This window comes from Oryctolagus cuniculus, chromosome 12 (assembly GCF_964237555.1).
Source record: "Oryctolagus cuniculus chromosome 12, mOryCun1.1, whole genome shotgun sequence".
In the NCBI taxonomy this organism is placed as follows: Eukaryota; Metazoa; Chordata; class Mammalia; order Lagomorpha; family Leporidae; genus Oryctolagus; species Oryctolagus cuniculus.
Genome location: NC_091443.1, coordinates 37,831,832 through 37,852,339, shown reverse-complemented (window position 1 = coordinate 37,852,339; position 20,508 = coordinate 37,831,832). Strand labels below are relative to the sequence as shown.

Sequence of the window (20,508 nt, the reverse complement as noted above, 5' to 3'; positions counted from 1 at the left end):
ATTAATTGAATAAAGAAGAAAAAAAATCATATGGTAATATTAATCAATGCAAAAAAAGCATTTGGCAAGATTTAACATGCATTTTCATGATAAAAATTCTCTGAAGAATATGAATAGAGGGAAGCTTTTTACAACTTGGTAATAAAAATTTACAGAAATCCACAGCTAACATTATATGTAATAGTGAAAACCTGTGTTTTTCCCTCACCTCTCTCTCTCTTTTAAAGTTTTATTTATTTATTTATTTGAAAGAGAGGGAGGGAAGGAGGAAGGGAGAGAGAAAGAGAGAGAGAGAGAGAGATAGGTCATCTATCTGCTGTTTTACTCCCCAGATGGCTGCAATGGCCAGGGCAAGGTCATGTAGAAGCCAGGAGCCAGGAGCTTCTTCCAGGTCTCCCATGTGGGTGCAGGGTCCCAAGAACTTTGGCCATCCTCTGCTGCTTTCCCAGGTACTTCCCAGGATGGGAAGTGGACACAAAGTAGCATCCGTATGGGATGCTGGCATTACAGACTGCAGCTTAACCTGCTATGCCACAATGCTGTCCCCACCTCCTCACCACTCTTATTTAACTTCCATATATGCTAGAAATTCTAGGCAATGCAATAAGGTAAGAATAGAGTATAAAAACATACAGACCAGAAGAAAGCAATATAATCACCTCTATTGCAGATGATGTATTAGTCAACATTGAAAATTCCAAGGAATCTATAAAAGAAAAATGTCACAGAATTAATAATGGAGCTCACTAAATTCACAAGGTGTAAGATAAGCATAAAGAACTCAATCTTTTTTTTAATTAATTAATTTATTTGAAAGGCAGAGTTCCAGAGAGGCAGAGGCAGAGGCAGAGAGATAGAGAGAGGTCTTCCATCTGCTGTTTCAATTCCCCAAATGGCTGCAACTGCCAGAGCTGGGCAGATACAAAGCCAGGAGCCAGGAGCTTCTTCCAGGACTCCCATGTGGGTGCAAGGGCCCAAGGACTTGGGCCATCTTCTACTACTTTCGCAGGCCATAGCAGAGAGCTGGATCAGAAGTGGAACAGCCGGGACTTGAACCAGCACCCATATAGGATGCCGGCACTGCAGGTGGTGGCTTAACCCGTTATGTCACAGGCTGGCTCTGAAAGAACTGTCTTGTTCTTACATTTCTCTCAATGAGCAGGTGGATACTGAAACTAAAACTATAATACCATTTATAACTGCTCAACAACTGGAATAATTAGGTGTAAGTCCACCACAACACGTATAGCCTTCAATGCTGAAAACTACAAAATGCTGATGAAATAAATCAGTGTGACTTAAATAAAAGAGATTCCATGTTCAAAGATTGGAAGGATCAACATAGTATATATGTCATTTCTCCCTTGATTGACACACTGGTTTAGAATAGTTCCTTTCAAATTTCCAGTAAAAACTTTTTTTGCAGATTTAGATAAAATTATATGGAGAGGCAATGAAATTAGGATCGTTAAAACAATTTTGAAAAGGAAAAATGAAAGGGAATGAATTTACCTGAATTTAAGACTCATTATATTAGCTGTAGTAATCAAATCTTGGTGAGTATATAGATTCATGGATTAGTGGAATAGAGTAGAAAACCCACATATAAACTCTCACTGATATGCACAAATATTTTTTCATAAATGAATTGAAGCAATTCAGTGTAGTTAGGATAGCCTTTTCAACAGTTGCTACTAGAGAAATTGGACAGTGATGGCCAAAAAATTTTTTAAGATAAACAAAAAATAAGTCTTGACCTAAGTCTTGCAGCCCATGAGAAAATGAACTTAAAATGGTTCACAGATTTTTGCATTTATAAAGTATGAAATTATAAAGCTAGGTGTTGGCCTTGTGGTGCAGTGAGTTAAGCAGTGCATCTGATATGGGCATCAGTTTGAGTCCTGGCTGCTCCACTTCTGATCCAGCTCCCTGCTAATGTGCCTGTGAAAGCAGTGGAAGATGGCCCAACTGCTTGGCCCCTGCCCCCATGTAGGAGACAGGATGGAGTTTCTGGCTCCTGGCTCGGGCCTGGCCCAGCCCTGGCTGTTGTGGCCATTTGGGTAGTGAACTAGCAGATGGAAGACCTTTTTGTCCTCTGTCTTTCCTTCTCTCTTTTTGTGATTCTGTCTTTCAAATAGTAAATAAATCTTCAAAAACTATAAAACTTGTAGGAAAATGTAGAAGTTGATTTTTGGGATTTAGGGATAGGCAATGCATTCTTGACACCAAAAGCATTATCTACAAGAGAAAAAATTGATAAATTGAACTTCATTAGAATTAAAAACTTTTGTTCTGCAAAAGATTGTTAAGAGGATTAAATACAAGGGGCCCATGCTGTGGCAAAGTGGGTGAAGCTGCTGCCTGTTACCCCACATCCTGTATGGGCAGAAGTTTGTGTCCCGGCTGCTCCAGTTCCCATCCAGCTCCTTGCTAATGCACGTGGGAAAGCAGCTGAGGATGGCCCAAGTCTTGGGCCCCTGCCATACATGTGGGAGACCTGAAGAAGCTCTCTCTCTCTCTCTCTTTACCCTCCCTCCCGCCCACCTGCCCTCCCTCTCTTCTCTCTCACCTCTCTCTTCTCTCTCTGTCTCTTCCTCTTAGTCTGTAACTCTGACTTTCAAATAAATAATTTTTTGAAAGATTTATTTTTATTTTATTTATTTGAAAGTCAGAGTTACACAGAGAGGAGAGGCAGAGAGAGAGGGAGATCTTCTATCTGATGTTTCACTCCCCAGTTGGCCGCAATGGCCGGAGCTGCACTGATCTAAAGCCAAGAGCCAGGTGCTTCTTCTGGGTCTCCCACATAGGTGCAGGGGCCCAAGGACTTGGGCCATCTTCTACTGCTTTCCCAGGCCAAAGCAGAGAGCTGGATAGGAAGTGGAGCAGCCAGGTCTCGAACTTGCTCCCATTATGGGATGCTGGCGCTTCAGGCCAGGGCATTAACCCCCTGCACCACGGGGCCAGCCCAATATTTTTTTTTTTTAAAAGAGGATTAAATACAAGATACAGACTTGGAAAACCACATATCCAGCAAAGAAATAATATTCATACTAGATAATGTATTCTCAAAACTCAACAGCTAAAAACAAAGATCCTAACTGGAAAACATGAAAAAAACATTAATAGACATTTCATTGAATAGGTTATGTAGGTGGCAAATTAGCATATGAAACTATGTTCAACATTGTGAACTATTAGAGAAAGGCATATTAAAAGTAAAATGATATATCACTACAGAATAGTTAAAAACTATGTGACAAAATCAAGTGCTAGTGAGGATATGGAGAAACTGGAACACTCGGGTAGATGAGATTGTAAAATGATATAGGCCTCTAGAAAACAGTTTGACAGTAAACACACACCCAGACACACAGACACACAGACACACACCGAAAAACTATACTTGAAACTACCAATGACCCAGAAGTTGCATGCCTGGGCATTTGTCCTAGAGAAATGAAATTTTTAATCACATTGTAACTTTTTAAAAAGGATTTTATTTTATTTTATTTGAAGAGCAGAGTTGCAGAGGCAGAGAGAGAGAGAGAGAGAGAGAGGCAATATTCCATCCGCTGGGTCACTCCCCAAGTGGCTGCAACAGCTGGAGCTGGGCCAATCCGAAGCTCGGATCCTGGTGCTTCTTCTAGGTCTCCCATGTGGATGCAGGGACCCAAGGACATGGGCCATCTTCTACTGCTTTCCCAGGCCATAGCAGAGAGCTAGATTGGAAGTGGAGCAGCCGGATCTCGAATCAGCGCCCATATGGGATGCTGATACTGCAGACTGCAGCTTTACCTGCTATGCCACAGCACCAGCTCCAATCACATTGTAATTTATGCAAGGAATGTTTACAGCGGCTTTATTCATAAAATACAAACTGGAAGGCCTACATATCCTTTATTGGGTTAAGCAAACTGTAGAAATAATACTCAGCAATAAAATAATACTCAGCAATAAAAATAAGTGAACTATTGCTAATGCACAACAATGATAACTCTTCAGAGAATTATGCTGTAAAGAAAAAAACAGTGCTAAAAGATTACACACTGCATGATTTTATTATGATTAATGACAAAATTATGGAAATAATTTCCTGGGCTTCAGAAGTGGGTGAGTGTGGCTTCAAAGGACATCACGAGGGATCTGTGTTGGTGGAAATATTTTATATCTTAACTGTATCAATATTAGCCTTCCAGAAATGAAAGTGTACTGAGGGTTTTAAGATATTAACTTTGAGGTAAATCGGGTGAAGAGTAGGTGGGTATTCTTTCTTAAAATTGCATGTGCATTTATAGTTATCTCAAAATAAAAAGCTTAATACAAATTGTGGCCACTAGAAAAAAAATTTAAAAGAAAAGGGCAAATCAAAAAGAGAATGTATTACATGAACCCCAGTAAAGCTCATGGCAATTGGAATCTGAAACCATATCAATGACTTTTTCACATGTTGTTATATTAAAATCTCATGCAGCAGTCAATTGGAAAATACCAATCATTGAGTTATGTAGCTCTTCCCATGTTGACATATTGTGCTCTATTTACAATATCAAAAACACGTTTTTAAATATTATCAGAGAGGGGCCGGCTCTGTGGCTTGGTAGGTTAATCCTCTGCCTGCGGTGCTGGCATCCCATATGGGCGCCAGTTCAAGTCCCGGCTGCTTCACTTCCAATCCAGCTCTCTGCTGTGGCCTGGGGAAGCAGTAGAAGATGGCTCAAGTACTTGGGCCCCTGCATCCACGTGGGAGACCCAAAGGAAGCTCTTGGCTTTGGATCAGCACAGCTGCAACCTTTGCTGCTATCTGGGGAGTGAACCAGCGGAATGAAGACCTTTCTCTCTGTCTCTCCCTCTCACTATCTCTAACTCTCCTTCTCAAATAAATAAATAAATAAATGTTTTAAAAAATATTATCAGAGAGGGTTTAGCATTGGGCCCTGTGGAAGGTCATGGTGAGGGACATGTATTTTCCAAAATTATAACTTTTGCTCGAAAGCTCCATTTTTTTCATTGGCACAAATACTCTGAAGGGTTTTATTTGAAGTTAGAGATTTGTGTCATTCTTTGTCAAGAAAATTCTTGTCACATATCCAAGCCTCAGTAACTATAGTTTGATATTTCTCCTCTGACATTTAAGTGTTGGCCACTTCAGTTCACAACTCAAACAGTAGTGCCTGAGCTGTTTCTCAGAACCACCATCGTACTTGCTGTGACCACAGATGCATTTTGTGGTTTGAATCATATTGAATATTAAAATATGCATACTTAACAGTTGACATTTAATAGGTAACATTTTTCCTGCCTTTAAAGTGCATTTTGAAGATGTTACTACCTTGATTCATGCTAAAAGACTGTCGATTTATATATATATGTATGTATGTGTGTGTGTGTGTGTATATATATATAGGCACCATCAGTGCAAATGTCAATGTAGTGAAAAAGGCTAGTAGTGTTCTCTAGGGTCGTACACTACATTTTAGAAACTGGTGTTCTGCCTCATGTTTCCTTTAATGAAGTTTTGCTTAGCCTAGAAATTAATTTGCGTGTCTCTTTCCCTTGTTGGACAGAATTCTGACCTGTGGTGGTTGGTGTGAGCATGAGTTATTAAATTGGGTTGTAATACACATCATAATCCTAGGGGCTCTACAGGAGCTGTTAAACAGGGAATTAACCCCCATGCTTTCTAGTTAGTAGTTCAGCTGGGCAGACAGTCTCTGCCCACGTGTTAGTTCTAGCAGCCACTGATCGTGCGGTTTTCTCATCATTGTCCTGCCACTCTTACAGTGTTCTGAGCATTGCTGCATAAACCAATTTATCATGATTAGTATTTCTTTACAAGTTGGATTTGATAAATTCTCTACTGAAGGTGCATCTACACTTTTCTTTGAGAGCAAAGTGCTGTTGTTTAGTGATACTTTCCTGCTTGCTTTCCACTTTGAGGCCTGTGTCCTTCTTACATCAAGGGTAATAATTTTGTTCTGACTGCTTAAGCTGCCGATGTCTACTACATAGAAGGGATCACTGTATTGTATGTGACATGTCACTTGATTACATGAAATGCTGTTAATTTCTAGTTGATCTCTGGAAGAAGAATTTTCATCTGATTCTGGAAGAGTTTATTCATTAACAAGGACTCTGATGCTATGTCTGTGCAGCAAAGAGTGATGCAGTGTACCTAGCAAAACTGAGGACAGGAGAGACTGAAAACTCAATTTTGAATTCCTATATTAGGCACCTGAAAAATCTACCTTCCTCTAAATAGGCTGCTGGTAGGTAGGAAACGCATGGTCAAGTGTGTGGGGTAGTTGAGGTGCCTCTGACTAGAAATAAGAGTACTGAAAATTCATTGTAACCTTAAAATTGAGAATTTTTATTTACTGGGTTTGGGTCTTCATATATTCTTCTGGGAAGTCTATGTAATATCTGCAACACCAGAGATATCACTGTTAAGAGTTCATATAACTATCCTACAATAATGCTTACAAGGTGATACTTTAAAATCATTTGAGCTTGTTTTGCTGCTGACAGACAAATCATTTGGGAAAAAAAATGGATGGTACAAGTAAATGTTGAAAGCCAATTAAAAACATTAAAAATCCATAATTACCATTAATTTCACGGGCTAAAACAGCTATTTTAAAATCTTACCACCCTTTCTTAAAGCTCTTGCCTTAAATAAATTATTCTTTTTTGCTTAAAACTATTTTTCAAAATTATTTTTCTTTTTATCACTTATTTTATTATTTTATTGATAATAAACTTTAATTTTTGGAATAGTTTATATTTAAAGAAAATTTATATACCCAATACAAGATTTTTCCATATATTCCATACTCAGTTTCCCTTATTATTAACATATGATAATGGGTTGGATAATGTTTCTCAAAAGATATGTCAAAGTTCTAACCCTAAATTTTGTGTGTGTGTGTGTGTGGCTATTGTGAATGGGATTTCGTCGTGTTTTTTTTTTTTTTTTTTTTTTTTTTTAGGATTTATTTATCTGAGAGGTAAAGTTACAGACAGTGAGGAGAAACAGAAACATCTTCCTTCCATTGGTTCACTCCCCAGATGGCTGCAACGGCTGGAGCTGTGCTCATCCGAAGCCAGGAGCCAGGAGCCAGGAGCCAGGAGCTTCTTCCTGGTCTCCCATGTGGGTGCAGGGGCCCAAGGACTTGGGCCATCTTCTACTGCTTTCCCAGGCCATAGCAGAGACCTGGATTGGAAGAGGAGTAGCCTGGACTAGAACCAGCTCCCAAATGGGATGCCGGCACTGCAGGTAGAAGATTAACCTACTGCGCCACAGAGCCGGCCCCCCTACATGTTCTTTTAGCGTAAGCTGGACTGATCGAAACCAGGAACTTCTTCTAGGTCTCCCACATGGGTTCAGGGACCCAAGCGCTTGGGCCATCTTCTACTGCTTGCCCAGGCTATAGCATAAAGCTGATTGGAAGAAGTGCAGCCGGGACTCGAACCTGCTCCCATATAGGATGCCAGTGCCACAGGCAGCAGCTTTCCACACTATGCCACAGTGTTGGGCCCCAGGAATTTCTTTTTCAGTGAGTCATCATTAACATATAAAACAGCTGCTGTTTTTGTAACCTGCAACTTTACTGAATTGGTTTATCAGTTCTGATAGCTTTGTTTTTAGCTCTTGTCTGTACTGCTGAGGAACAGTGGTCTTTGCTTTTTACTTGTTATACATTATTGTTAGTGCCACATTAAGCCTCTGATTATAAAATAAATTGAAATTGTTATAAAAATTAAATTACCTTAGAGGTCATTTGTTTGCCATTTCTAATAACCTTTTCTGTTGTTTTCTAAGGTGCCTGCTTACCCAGGGATTTCAAAGTTGTTGTGGAGTCCAGCTGCTCCTAAATTCTCTGTTCCAGAATCTGTCATGAAGAAAACCCTGTATCCAAAATATGAGGTAACATATTGAATGCGTTTTATACTACTATTATTGCTGTTGTTATTTAATAATTGAATTGTATAATTGATTATGATATTAAATTTTACTGGGCAATTAATTGTCAGACAACTACTGCTATAATCAAGATGGCCCTGCAGATATTATTTTTACTCATATATGTTTAAATAATTCTAAGTATGTATCATTACATATTTGTATAAACATGTACCTATATACTAAAATTATGATTTTATGTATTCATATAATATATTGCTATAATTTTATATATTACATATATTTCTTTTTAACAATCATAAATGTATATGTACCCAACACAAGACTAAACAAATGTGCAAAGCAAATATTAGATCTAAAGGGAAAAACAAATTCCAGTAAAATAGTGGGGACTTCAACACTTTTCTGTCATCAATGGGTAGATCATTCAGACAGAAAGACAGAAAGTCAAAAATATATGTCAGAGTTGAATCACACCATAGACAAGGGGACCTAACAGACATTTATATAACATTTCATTCAACAGCTACAAAATATGCATTCTACTCATCTGCACATGGAACATTTTCTAGGATAGCTTATATATTATACTATAAATCATATCTCGGAAAATTAGATAAAATCGAAATCATACCATGTAACTTCCCAAGCAACAAAGAAATAAAACTAGAGATCAACAAGAAAAAAAATAAAAAAATTTAACATTAATGGAAATAGAACTACATACTACTGAATGACTAAGGGATCTCTGAATGCATTAAAAAGACAATTTATATAAGCAAAAACTGTAATTACTCACTTAAAGCAGATTAGTTTTAGCAGTGTTTTGAGAGATTCCAAGATTCTAATATATGAACCATATTTTCCTTTTAAAGTAAGCAGCTATTGATAGTAAATGCTGCTGCTTTGACATGTATAAAATATGGTATTAAGGTTTTGGTTCTTGTTTTCTTGAAAACATACTTTAAAATATGTAATAGCTGCTATTTCTTTGTATTTAAGTATCTTTTATAAGCATATGAGAAAATAGTTCTGAAATCTCTTACACATCATGTAATTTGTCTTTGGAAAAGAATGATGAAAGTGATTCAGTACCTTTCTGGTATGTCTACTATTTCTGTTAACTTACATTGTGCTGTAGATGTTTCTTCTTTTGTTATTTCTAAATTAAATTTATTTAGTTTTAGATTCATTCCTAAAACTACAACAAAAAAGGTGAGCAAAAATTTCTAAATTACCAGTAAGACTCTGCGTTGTTAGTAATTATTACATAATACTTTTATTTTTCATTTATTTTTTGAATGTATGATGATTTATTTTCTTTTCATAAATACAACTTTAGGAATATAGTGATTCTTCCCACTGTTCCTGCCCTCCACCCCTTATTTTCATTCTTCTCCTATTCCCATTCTTATTTTTCACAAAGATCTATTTTTAATTAAATTTATACACATACAATTAACCCTATAATAAGTAAAGAGTTCCACAGATTGTATGAATAAAAAAGAACAGTTCCTCAACAGACAAGACCAGGGCTATTGAAAGTCATTGAATCTTGAAGTGTTAACTTCACTTCTATAGATTATCTTTTAGGTACTCTGCTATCACAGATCAAGGAGAACATATGGTATTTGTCCTTTCGGGACTGGCTTATTTCACTAAGTATGGTGTTTGATTTCATCCATGACAGGATTTCTTTTTTTTTTTTTAACTTTTGTGTAGTATTCCATGGTGTACATAACCCATAATTTCTTTATTCAGTCTTCAGTTGTTGGACATTTGTGTTGATTCCATATCTTAGATATTCTGAATTGTGCTGCATTAAACATGGGGGTACAGAAAACTCTTTCATATACTGATTTTATTTCCCTTGGGTAAATTTCCAGTAGTGGAATGGCAGGGACGTATGGTAGGTCTATATTCAGATTTCTGAGGTATTTCCATACTGTCTTCCAGTGACTGCGCTAGTTTACATTCCCACCAACACTGGAGCAGGGCACCTTTTTCTCCACATCCTTGCCAGCATTTGTTGTTTATTGATTTCTGTATGAAAGCCATTCTAACTGGGGTGAAGTGAAACCTCATTGTGGTTTTGATTTGCATTTCCTTGATGGCTAGTGATCCTGAACATTTTTTCATGTGTCTGTTAGCCATTTGAATTTCCTCTTTGGAAAAATGCCTGTTTAAGTTCTTTGCCCATTTCCTTTCTTTTTAAAAAAATTTATTTGACAGGTAGAGTTACAGACAGTGAGAAAGAGAGACAGAGAGAAAGGTCTTCCTTCCGTTGGTTTACTCCCCAAATGGCCGCAGTGGCTGGAGCTGTGTCGATCCGAAGGCAGGAGCCATGTGCTTCCTCCTGGTCTCCCATTCAGGTGCAGGGACCCAAGCACTTGGGCCATCCTCCACTGCCTTCCCAGGCCACAGGAGAGAGGTGGACTGGAAGAGGAGCAACTGGGACTAGAACCCAGTGCCCACATGGGATGCTGTCACTGCAGGTGGAGGATTAACCTAGTGTGCTATGGCACTGGCCCCTGCCCATTTCTTAAGTGGGTTGTTTTGCTGTTGTTGAGTTTCTTGATCTCTTTATATATTCTGGTTATTAATGCTTTATCAATTGCATAGTTTGCATATAATTTCTCCCATGCTGTCTGTTGCCCTTTTAATTGGCTGAGTGTTTCTTTTGCAGTACAGATGCTTCTCAATTTGATGTAATCCCGTCTGTCAATTTTGGCTTTGATTGCCTGTGCCTCTGGGGTATTTTCCAAGAAGTCTTTGCATATGCCAGTGTCTTGCAGGGTTTCCACAATGTCCTCTAATAATTTTATGGTATTGGGTCATAGATTTAGGTTTTTAATTCATTTTGAGTGTAAAGTGTAAGGGCCTTGCTTCATACTTCTGCATTTGGAGATCCAATTTTCCCAGTGCCATTTGTTGAAGAGACTGTCCTTGCTCCAGGGGTTTATTTTAGTCCCTTTGTCAAAGATAAGTTGGTTGTGTGTGCATAGGTAGATTTCTGGCATTTCTATTCTGTTCCATTGGTCTATCTATTTGTGCCAGTACCAGACTGTTTTGATTATAACTGCCCTGTAGTATGTCTTTTTTTTAAAGATTTATTTATTTATGTGAAAGGTAGAGTTAGAGAGTCAGATGCAGAGAGAGAGAGATCTTCCATCTTCTGGTTCACTCCCCAAATGGCTGCAAAGGCCAGAGCTGTGTGATCCGAAGCCAGGAGCCTGGAGTTTTTTCTGGGTCTCCCACACAGGTGCATCTTCCACTGCTTTCCCAGGCCATAGCAGAGAACTAGATTGGAAGTAGAGCAACTGGGACTCAAACCGGTGCCCATTTGGGATGCCAGCACTGCAGGCGACAGTTTTACCTGCTATGTCACAGCACTGACCCCTGTATTATGTCTTGAAATCTGTTATTGTGATGTAGCCAGCTTTTTTTTTTTTTTGTATAAGATTGTTTTAGCTATTTGGAGTCTCCTGTGTTTCCATATGAATTTCAGCATAGTTTTTTCTATGTCTGAGAAGAATGTCCTTGGTATTTTGACTGGTATTGCATTGAATCTGTAGATTGCTTTCAGTAGTATGGACATTTTGATAATATTGATTCTTTTAATCCATGATCATGGAAGATTTTTTCCATCTTCTATTTCTTTATTGTTTTGTAATTCTCATCTTAGAGTTCTTTCACAGCTTTGGTTAAATTTATTCAAGGTATTTGAATTTTTTTTGTAGCTATTGTGAATGGGATTGATCTTAGAAATTTTTCTCGGCATGGCATTGTCTGTGTATGGAAAGGCTATTGATTTTTGTGTGTGGATTTTTATTCTGCTAATTTATAAAACACTTCTATGACTTCCAATCATCTTAGTAGAGTCTTTTGGATTCCCTATGTATAGAATCATGTCATATGCAAATAAGAATAGTTTGACTATTTGGTTTCTTTTTTCTTTTCTTTTTTTTTTTTTTTTTTTTTTGAGTAATGGTCTTGGCTAAAACTTCCAGGACTATATTTAATAGCAGTCGTGAGAGTGGGCTTCCTTGTCTGTTTCCTGATCTTAGTGAGATTGCTTTCAACTCTTCTCTATTCAATAGGATGCTGGCCATGAGTTTGTCATAAATTGCCTTGATTGTGTTGAGGAATGTTCCTTCTATACCCGATTTGCTTAGAGTTTCCATCTTGAAAAGGTATTATATTTTATCAAATGCTGTTCCTGGATCTATTGAGATAATCATATGGTTTTTGCTCTTCAGTTTATTAATGTGATAAATCACATTGATTGATGTAAGTGTTGAATCATTTCTGTATACAGGGATAAATTCCACTTTGTTTGGGTGAATGATCTATCTGATGTGTTGTTGGATTCAGTTGGCTAGAATTTTGTTGAGGATTCTTGCATCTGGGTTCATCAGGGTCTGTAGCTCTCTTTCTATGCTACATCTTTTCTGGGTTTAGGAATTAAGGTGATGCCAGCTTCATAGAGGAAGTGTGGGAGGATTCACTCTCTTTCAAATATTTTGAATAGCTTGAGAAGAATTGGAGTTAGTTTTTTAAATGTCTGGTAGAATTCAGCAAGGAGGCTTTCTGGTCCTGGGCTTTTCTTTGCTGGGAGGGTCTTTATTACTGATTCAATTTGTGTGTTGGTAATTGGTCTATTTAGGTTTTGTATGTTTTCAGGGTTCAATTTAGGTAGGTTTTATGGATCTAGGAATCTGTATGTTTCTTCTAGGTTTCCCAGTTTTTGGGTTTTTGACATACAGATCTTTGCAGGCATTCCTGATAATTCCTTTTTTTTTTTTCCTGTGGTGTCTGTTGTTAGATTTCCTTTTTCATCTCATTTTATTGATTTGGTTCTTTTCCCTCCTTTTTCTGGTTAGTTGAGTAAATGGTGTGTCAACTTTATTTTTAAAAAACTTGTTCTTCATTTTGTTGATCTTTGTATGTTTTTTTTCTTGGTTTCAATTTTGTTGATTTCTTCTCTAATTTTAATTGTTTCTTTTTTCCTACTAGTTTTGAGTTTGATTTGTTGTTGTTTTTCTATGTCCTTGAAATGTATTGATAGCTCATGTATTATTGATGCTTTTCCAACTTTTTGCCATAGGCACCAATTGCTATAAACTTTCCTCTTAACACTGCTCTTGCTGTATCCCATAAGTTTTTATATGTTGCATTGCCATCTTCATTTGTTTACAGAAAGTTTTTGATTTCTCAATTGACCCACTGTTCATTCAGGAGCATGTTATGTTGTTCAGTCTCCATGTGTTTGTGTATGTTCTAGAGGCTCCTGATTTGTTGATTTCCAGCTTCATTCCATTGTGGCAGAGAAGATGCATGGTATGATTTTGATTTTTTTGAATTTGCTGAGACTTGCTTTATGGCCTAGCATGTGGTCAATAATAGAGAAAATTCCATGCACCTGATGAGAAGAATGTGTATTCTGTAACTGTAGGATGGAAATTTCATAGATATCTGTTACCTCCATTTGATCTGTAATGTCGATTAACTCTGTTTTCTTGCTGATTTTCTGTCTGGTTGATCTGTCCATTGCTGAAAATGGGGCATTGATGTTCCCCATTACTATTGTATTAGAGTCTATGTCTCCCTTAAGATCATTAACATTTCTTTTAAATAACCAGGCATCCTGTAATTAGGTGCATATACATTTGTAATAGTCACATCTTCCTGTTTAATTGGTCCCTTAATCATTACATCGTGTCTTTCTTTGTCTCTTTTAACAGTTTTTTTTGTTAAAGTCTATTTTGTCTGATTAGAATGGCTGCACCAGCTCTTCTTTGCTTTTTGTTAGTATGGAATATTTTTTCCATCCTTTCACTTTCTGTCTGCTTGTCTCTTCGTTGGTGAGATGTGTTTCTTGCTGGCAGCAAATAGATGGATTTTATTTTTTAATCCATTCAGCCAGGTCTTTTAACTGTAGACTTGAGGCCATTTACATTCAAGGTGACTATTGATAAATAACTAATTGACCCTGCCATTTTCCCGTAAATATTCCTATTGTTTATTTTGGACCTCCTTTTTACTTTTACTGGGAGATTTTCTGCCTTCATCTTCTTTCATAGTGATGACCATGTTTCTGTGTTTTGTTTGTAGCACATCCTTAAGCATCTTTTATAAAGCTGGACAAATGATAAATCTTTTGGTTCCTGTTTGTTATGGAAAGTCTTTATCACTTTTATTCAAAAATGAGAGCTTTGCAGGGTATAGTTTTCTGGGTTGTCAAGTTTTTTTCTCTTAAGACTTTGAATATATTTCTCCATTCTCTCCTAGCCTGTAGGGTTTTGATGAGAAGTCAGCTCTGAGTCTTTTGGAGATCTTCTGAAAGTAATCTAGCTTTTCTCTTGCGGACATTTTAGAGTCTTTTCTTCCTGTTTTACTGTGGAGAGTTTGACTACAATGTATTGTGGTGAAGATCTTTTCTGATCATGTCTATTAGGAGTTCTATGTGCCTCCTGTGCTTGGACATCACTTTCTTTCTCCTAATTAGGAACATTTTCTATAATTATTTCCCTAAAAAGGTCTTGTAATCCATTTTCTTTTTCCACCCCTTCAGGAATTCCTAAGACTAGTATGTTGCGTCACTTGATGGTATCCCATAAATCTCCAACACTGTTTTCTAATTTCTTCCTTTTTTTTTTTTTGGCTTGACTGTAAAATTTCCAGGGATTTTTCTTCTAACTCAGATATTCCTTCTTCTGCCTCATTAATCTGTTCTTTAGACTTTCCACCACATTTTTTATTTTCTATTGAATTCTTTATTTCCAATATTTTATTTTGTGTCTCTTTAAAAATCTCAATTTCAGGGAAAAATTTTCTTTTATATCATGTGCAGATTTCTTTGGTTTCTGAATTTGTTTTTGATTACTTCTAAGTAATCCTGTGATCAATGTTTTGAATTCCGTTTCTGGCATTTTGTCAATCTCTTTCATCTTCACATTCCAGTAGTGAAGTGTTCTTTTGTTCTTTTCGGGGCATCATGGTGTCTTCTTTATTCTTGGTTCTTTAACTGCTGTGTTTATTATTAGGCATTTGTGATGATACTTGTTTTTTTTCCCCCTGTGATGGCTTTTATCTTTGGACTGTGCCTCTGTGGCTTAGTGGAGTGCCTGTTCTTTCATTGAATACCCAGAGGGGTGTGCTGGGTGCGATCAGGGGGCTCTCCTCAGTGTTCCAGGGCAAAGGGAGTATCCAAGGTGACACCCAAGTTGGCTGTGGTAGTCTTTTTTTTTTTTTTTTTTTAATCAGAGGTGTTTGTTCTGTTCTGTTGGCATATTTTCATGCTCATCTCCTCTTCTCCAAGGAGACCAATGCCTGGGTGCTAGCCCCAGTGGGTACAGTTTTCATCTGCACTGCCACAACAACAGCACAGAGGATCTGTGCAGACCTCAGTATGAACATAGATCCTGCCACAGTGACCCTACCAGGGAATCAGGGAGCCCCAAGCATGTCGAGCCTCCCACAGTGACTTCCCAAAGTCCAAGCCATACCCTGTGCCCTCCCATGCAGCCACAGTGTTTTCACAGTCCCTACACACAAGGCTCCCATGTTCACGAGCTCCCAGCCCTCTGTCTTTTCTCCCAGCCAGACTCAGGCATCTCCTCTGGGCTGGTTGGTGGGCATGTGGATACAAGCTGGCGCAGCTCTGAGCTATATTCCAAAATGGCACCCGTTCTCTCTTTTGGCTAGTTACAAGACACTGGTGCCAGGTTGTTGGGGAGAGAGAAATGTGCTCCCCTTTTTTCTCTCTAGGTTGGCAGGTACACTGTCCCCCACAGGGCCCCAGGTGGGCCCAGCTGGACCCATGCCAGACTGTTCCCTACATTTTATCGTGAATGTCGGGCTGCTGCAGTCTGCTCTGCCTCACTCCAAAGCTGGTGCTGAGGCTCTTGACTGTGGGGTCCAAAGCTGTGCATGTCCACACCTGTCATGTGTTCCCCTGATTTGCATGGAGTTTTCTCTGCCATTGTCTCCCTAACCCTTCCCTGAGATTGCCTTCTACCCACTTTTTGAAAACTATCCTCTCCTAGATTAGAGCATAGGCTCCTTCCCTATGCTGCCATCTTGAAAACCTTCACAAAATTCCTTTGAAAGCTTATCTTTATTCAGTAAATACCTTTTCAATTTAAATGTTAGTTGTTGGAAATCCAAGACTTTCAGTAAACAAAGTGCTAGCATGATATAAGTCATCATGAATTCACCAGGCTGTCAAATGTAAGTCTTTTGGTTGTTTCTGGATCTTCAAATTACTGACTACAAGATAAGTAGCACATTTAATAGTCACAATTCTTATAGCAGTTCATTTATATAACAATAAAGAGTTACATACTGACTTAATTGATGATGGGATTCAAAAGTTTTAATTGTTTAAGGCAGTTTTCATTCTAGTTTGTACCTAGAATTTGGGCTTAAATTTGAAAAATGAATAGTCACATATTGTATATAAATTCATGCTAACCTAAAAAAAATTCATGTTAACCTATGAGATAGCAAGATCATCGATCACTCCTAATGTTAAGTTTGCTGGGAATAATTAGCAGCATCAATTTAGCTAAAGGCCAATATGAAAGCCAAATTTTGGGTTTTGGCCAAATATTTAGGCTGTAGCTGGACTTTGATTCATCTCTGGATTTTGATTAACCTTTGAGAATTCTACCCCTGGTACATGGTTTTTCTTTGGGTAATAATGTTGTACTATGCAGTAACAGTGATCATAGACATTTTAAATTATCCTACAATATAATTTAAGATAGCTATCTTTTTTTTTATCACAGAGCGTTCAAGCAAGCCAAATTTTAACTGTGAAATTTTCATCGGAAAGTAAAGAAAGTATTATCGTAGGTCATAGCGAAAGCATTTGTAGGGTATGTATAATTTTTGTTTTAAATTGTGGATTACTACTATCTGTCTTCATTTCAGAAATAATCTGTAGTAAATTTCAGAAATTATTTCTTGGTGCTTCCTCATTTTGGGAAATGGCTTAGCCCATTCAATGGTATTATTGCTAAAGACACATATCCCTTTCTCAAATATTCTGTCCTTAAGATACTTAGAAGGTGCTATTCACCAATCAACAGCAGGCTGTTTGCTGTGAGTTTTTCCCAAAATTTTCCATTTTTCCACTTATTGTTGCCTAGAACTTTAATAGTCAGAGGAACATGTTTACGTGTCTTTTGACCAAATGGAGTAACTGTTGGTGTAAAGCAGAGTAGAATTGATTATTCTGCAGAGTGAGTAGATGCATACATGTGACTTTAGTGTTACTATAGTGTATCCAAGGAAGCCTACCAAGTAATAAACAACTAAAGAGATACAAGAAATCATCATTAGAGGAAGAAAGGTTTGAAAATTACGTAACTGGTTTAATAATGCCTCAATATTTATGAGGGTACAAAAAGTTTTTGTTATTTTCTCATTGCTGCCTTCAGCCCTCTCCTAACCCTTGTTGATATCTGGGGATGCTGAATGCCACATAGTAGAGATTCTTAGTGCCCTGGGACAAATAAAACTCCTATCATATGTCTCTATTGTTTCCTCCTTTCTTACCCCCATATGCAGGGGACGCTTTAATTTGTGGGGGTGCAAGGCACTGTGGTATCCTTCCTCCCTCCCTCCCTCCCTCCCTCCCTCCCTCCCTCCCTCCCTTCCTTCCTTCCTTCCTTCCTTCCTTCCTTCCTTCCTGGCAGAGTGGACAGTGAGAGAGAGAGAGACAGAGAGAAAGGTCTTCCTTTACCGTTCAATGGCTGCTGCAGCCAGCGCACTGCGCTGATCCGAAGTCAGGAGCCAGGTGCTTCTCCTGGTCTCCCGTGCGGGTGCAGGGCCCAAGCACTTGGGCCATCCTCCACTGCACTCCCGGGCCACAGCAGAGAGCTGGCTTGGAAGAGGGGTAACTGGGACAGAATCTGGCGCCCCGACCAGGACTAGAACCCGGTGTGCCAGTGCCGCAGGCAGAGGATTAGCCTATTGAACCGCGGCGCCAGCCAGGTATTCTTTTCATACAGGTCATCTTTATTACTTCTTTACAGTACTTACGAAATATTTGTCCTTATGTAAATTTGATATTTTTATTCTTCACCAGCTTGGTGTTGTATCATTTGTTTTTTTGTTTGTTTGTTTTTTGACAGGCAGAGTGGACAGTGAGAGAGAGAGACAGAGAGAAAGGTCTTCCTTTGCCGTTGGTTCACCCTCCAATGGCCGCCAAGGACGGCGCGCTGCAGCCGGCGCACCGCGCTGATCCGATGGCAGGAGCCAGGAACTTATCCTGGTCTCCAATGGGGTGCAGGGCCCAAGTACTTGGGCCATCCTCCACTGTACTCCCTGGCCATAGCAGAGAGCTGGCCTGGAAGAGGGGCAACCGGGATCATTTGTTTTTGTTGTTTTATCCAGAGCACCTAGCACCAGAGACTGTCACTTAAAATAATTGACTCAACAAATAATACTTTCCTAGTTTGGAATGCCATCTGCACTTCCTAGACTATTGTAATAGTACTGCTTATACCTATGAATCAGATATTCCCATTTTCAGCAGCTACTTCTTCCATTCTGTCCTGTTACTTTCTTAAAACACAGGTGTGATTCTATCACTTATACATCTTGATACATTTAATAATTTCACCTACCAAATAAAATCAGTACTGTGATTATTGAGGCTATTCGATTGACCTGAGATGCTCTCAAACTCTTCTCAGTCTATAGAAATTCTGTTACCTTTGACATGACAGTTCTGATGCTACCTCTTCCAACTGGTCCATCCAGGTTGTTCCCCTCTCAAAAGAGACTGCTGCTTCTCCTGCATTCCCTTTGACCCAATGTGTGCCATTTTAATAGTCATTGCTACAGTTGCTGTGGATTGTGCATATTTCTTTATTGTTGTTTGCACCATTATACTATTTGAGGGCATGGAACGTATTTTCTTTGTACTTTCCACCATGATGTAGTAATGCTTTGCAAGTCTTTGAATAAAATAGCACTACTCTTGGTGTCATTATAGTATGTGGTACTACATATGTAGTTTCCCTAAAGGAAGAGTTTGAAGTTGCTCATGATCAGAGATGACTGTCCAAGGGACAGTGGCTGCCCAGGCCCCATTAATACAGCCTTAAGTTTTTTTTTTTTTTTTTAAGGGAAAGAGTTTATTGGTGGAAACCTGATAGACCAGAGTGAAGGGGTGAAGAAGGAAAAAGAGAAGGAGAGTGTAAGAGAGAGAGACAGAGACAGAGACAGAGGTCAGGAGATGGAGGGAAGAGAAAGAGCCACATGATCAGGAACAGGTCCTTTTAAAACTTTGCCAGGGGCAGGCAGGGTAGTAGGAGCAGTGAATCCCATTTGGATAGGGGTGGGGCTGACACTGGTGGTTGGGCCGTATGGCTACCTGGCTTCCAGCAATGGTGGTGGGGGCTAGAGCCTGGGATGATGTTGGGACTGCGCCATTTTACCAACATTCTCCCCTTTTGTTTTTTATAAAGTAAGAGTTGTATGTGATTACAAGAGTCCCAAAAGTCCAGGAGGGGTAGAGAGACGATGATCTGTTTCTAGAGCTACTTCCTGCGACATGGGCGATGAAGGACGATGTCTCAGACTTGTCTCCTGGGTAGGGAGCCGAGTTTGTCTCTGCAGCTGCATTTGGTTGACCACCTGGCTGCTGAAGGCCTTGGTTTGTTCCATTATCAACTCCTGTAAACACTTAAACAGACGCTGTAGTATGAAAGACAGCATGAGAATAGCAACCAATGATCCTAAGAGTGGCATTAGCCAGGTAATGAGAGGATTTCATAGAGGAGAGGAAATGAGGGGGGTCTCTGGACCCTTGTGAGGACTGTTTGATGGACATGGTTTAAAGCTGATCCCAACCAAGACTGGGAGAAAGTTCAGTCAACTTTTGCAGGTAGAGGGGTTTGTCTGTAGAGACATTCTGAAAATCATACAACATTAAGTGTGAGAGAGCACCATCAATACACACAGGTCGGGAGTAGAGCCATTGATGTTAGAGTAGAGGCTATGATTACAAAGGAATGAGGCCCCAAGTGGGCTAGATAAGATCTAGAACAAAGGACAGAGTCATTGCTAGAGGACCTAAGAATGGTGCTATCTAAGCCATGACTAAGTTTTCTGATCGAGAGGCAAATAGAAACTGACAGAAGGGTCTTGACAATAATCTGGTGGGCATTAAGGCCTTGACAATTATGAGGCCCCGACCTATCTCTTCACATGGGGTGCATCATAAGGGAGGTGTGAACCTCCTTGGGGAAGACACCCTGTTGACTTCCATCACCTAGCTGGCCTGGGAGGAGAGTTGGCCAGGTAAAGGCAGGTGGCATCTCTAACAGGAAATTTACAGTTCTGCCTGCAATGTTGCTGACCCTACTTGGCCATCCCCTCAGCAGTGGTGCTACTTTGGAAGCTGGGCAGAGTGAAGGGCTTTTCAGCTTGGACCCAGCAAAGTCTGTGGCTCTGACCTGGGCGTCCTTCGACTTCAGGGCAGTTCCATTTCCAGTGATCCAACTCTTGGCTGGCAGAGCTGCCAGGGCTCTTCACAAGCTGACTTCTGTACAGCCTCAAGTTTGACAGCA

At 39.2% G+C, this 20,508-nt stretch overlaps 1 protein-coding gene across 11 annotated transcripts in view; it reads left to right on the top strand.

Annotated features, from left to right (window-relative positions):
- Positions 1-20,508, top strand: part of TTC6 (tetratricopeptide repeat domain 6) — a 281,858-nt gene that overhangs the window by 107,000 nt on the left and 154,350 nt on the right. For 9 of the 11 annotated variants that reach the window (XM_051822786.2, XM_070053732.1, XM_051822791.2 and 6 more), the window contains 2 exons: positions 7,820-7,924; positions 16,714-16,803. In XM_051822786.2, the coding sequence (XP_051678746.2) occupies positions 7,820-7,924; positions 16,714-16,803 (195 nt within the window). Of the gene's footprint in view, positions 1-7,819; positions 7,925-16,713; positions 16,804-19,111; positions 19,165-20,508 lie in introns of those variants that run through there. The other 2 variants (XM_051822783.2, XM_051822793.2) reach the window with 2 other exon arrangements.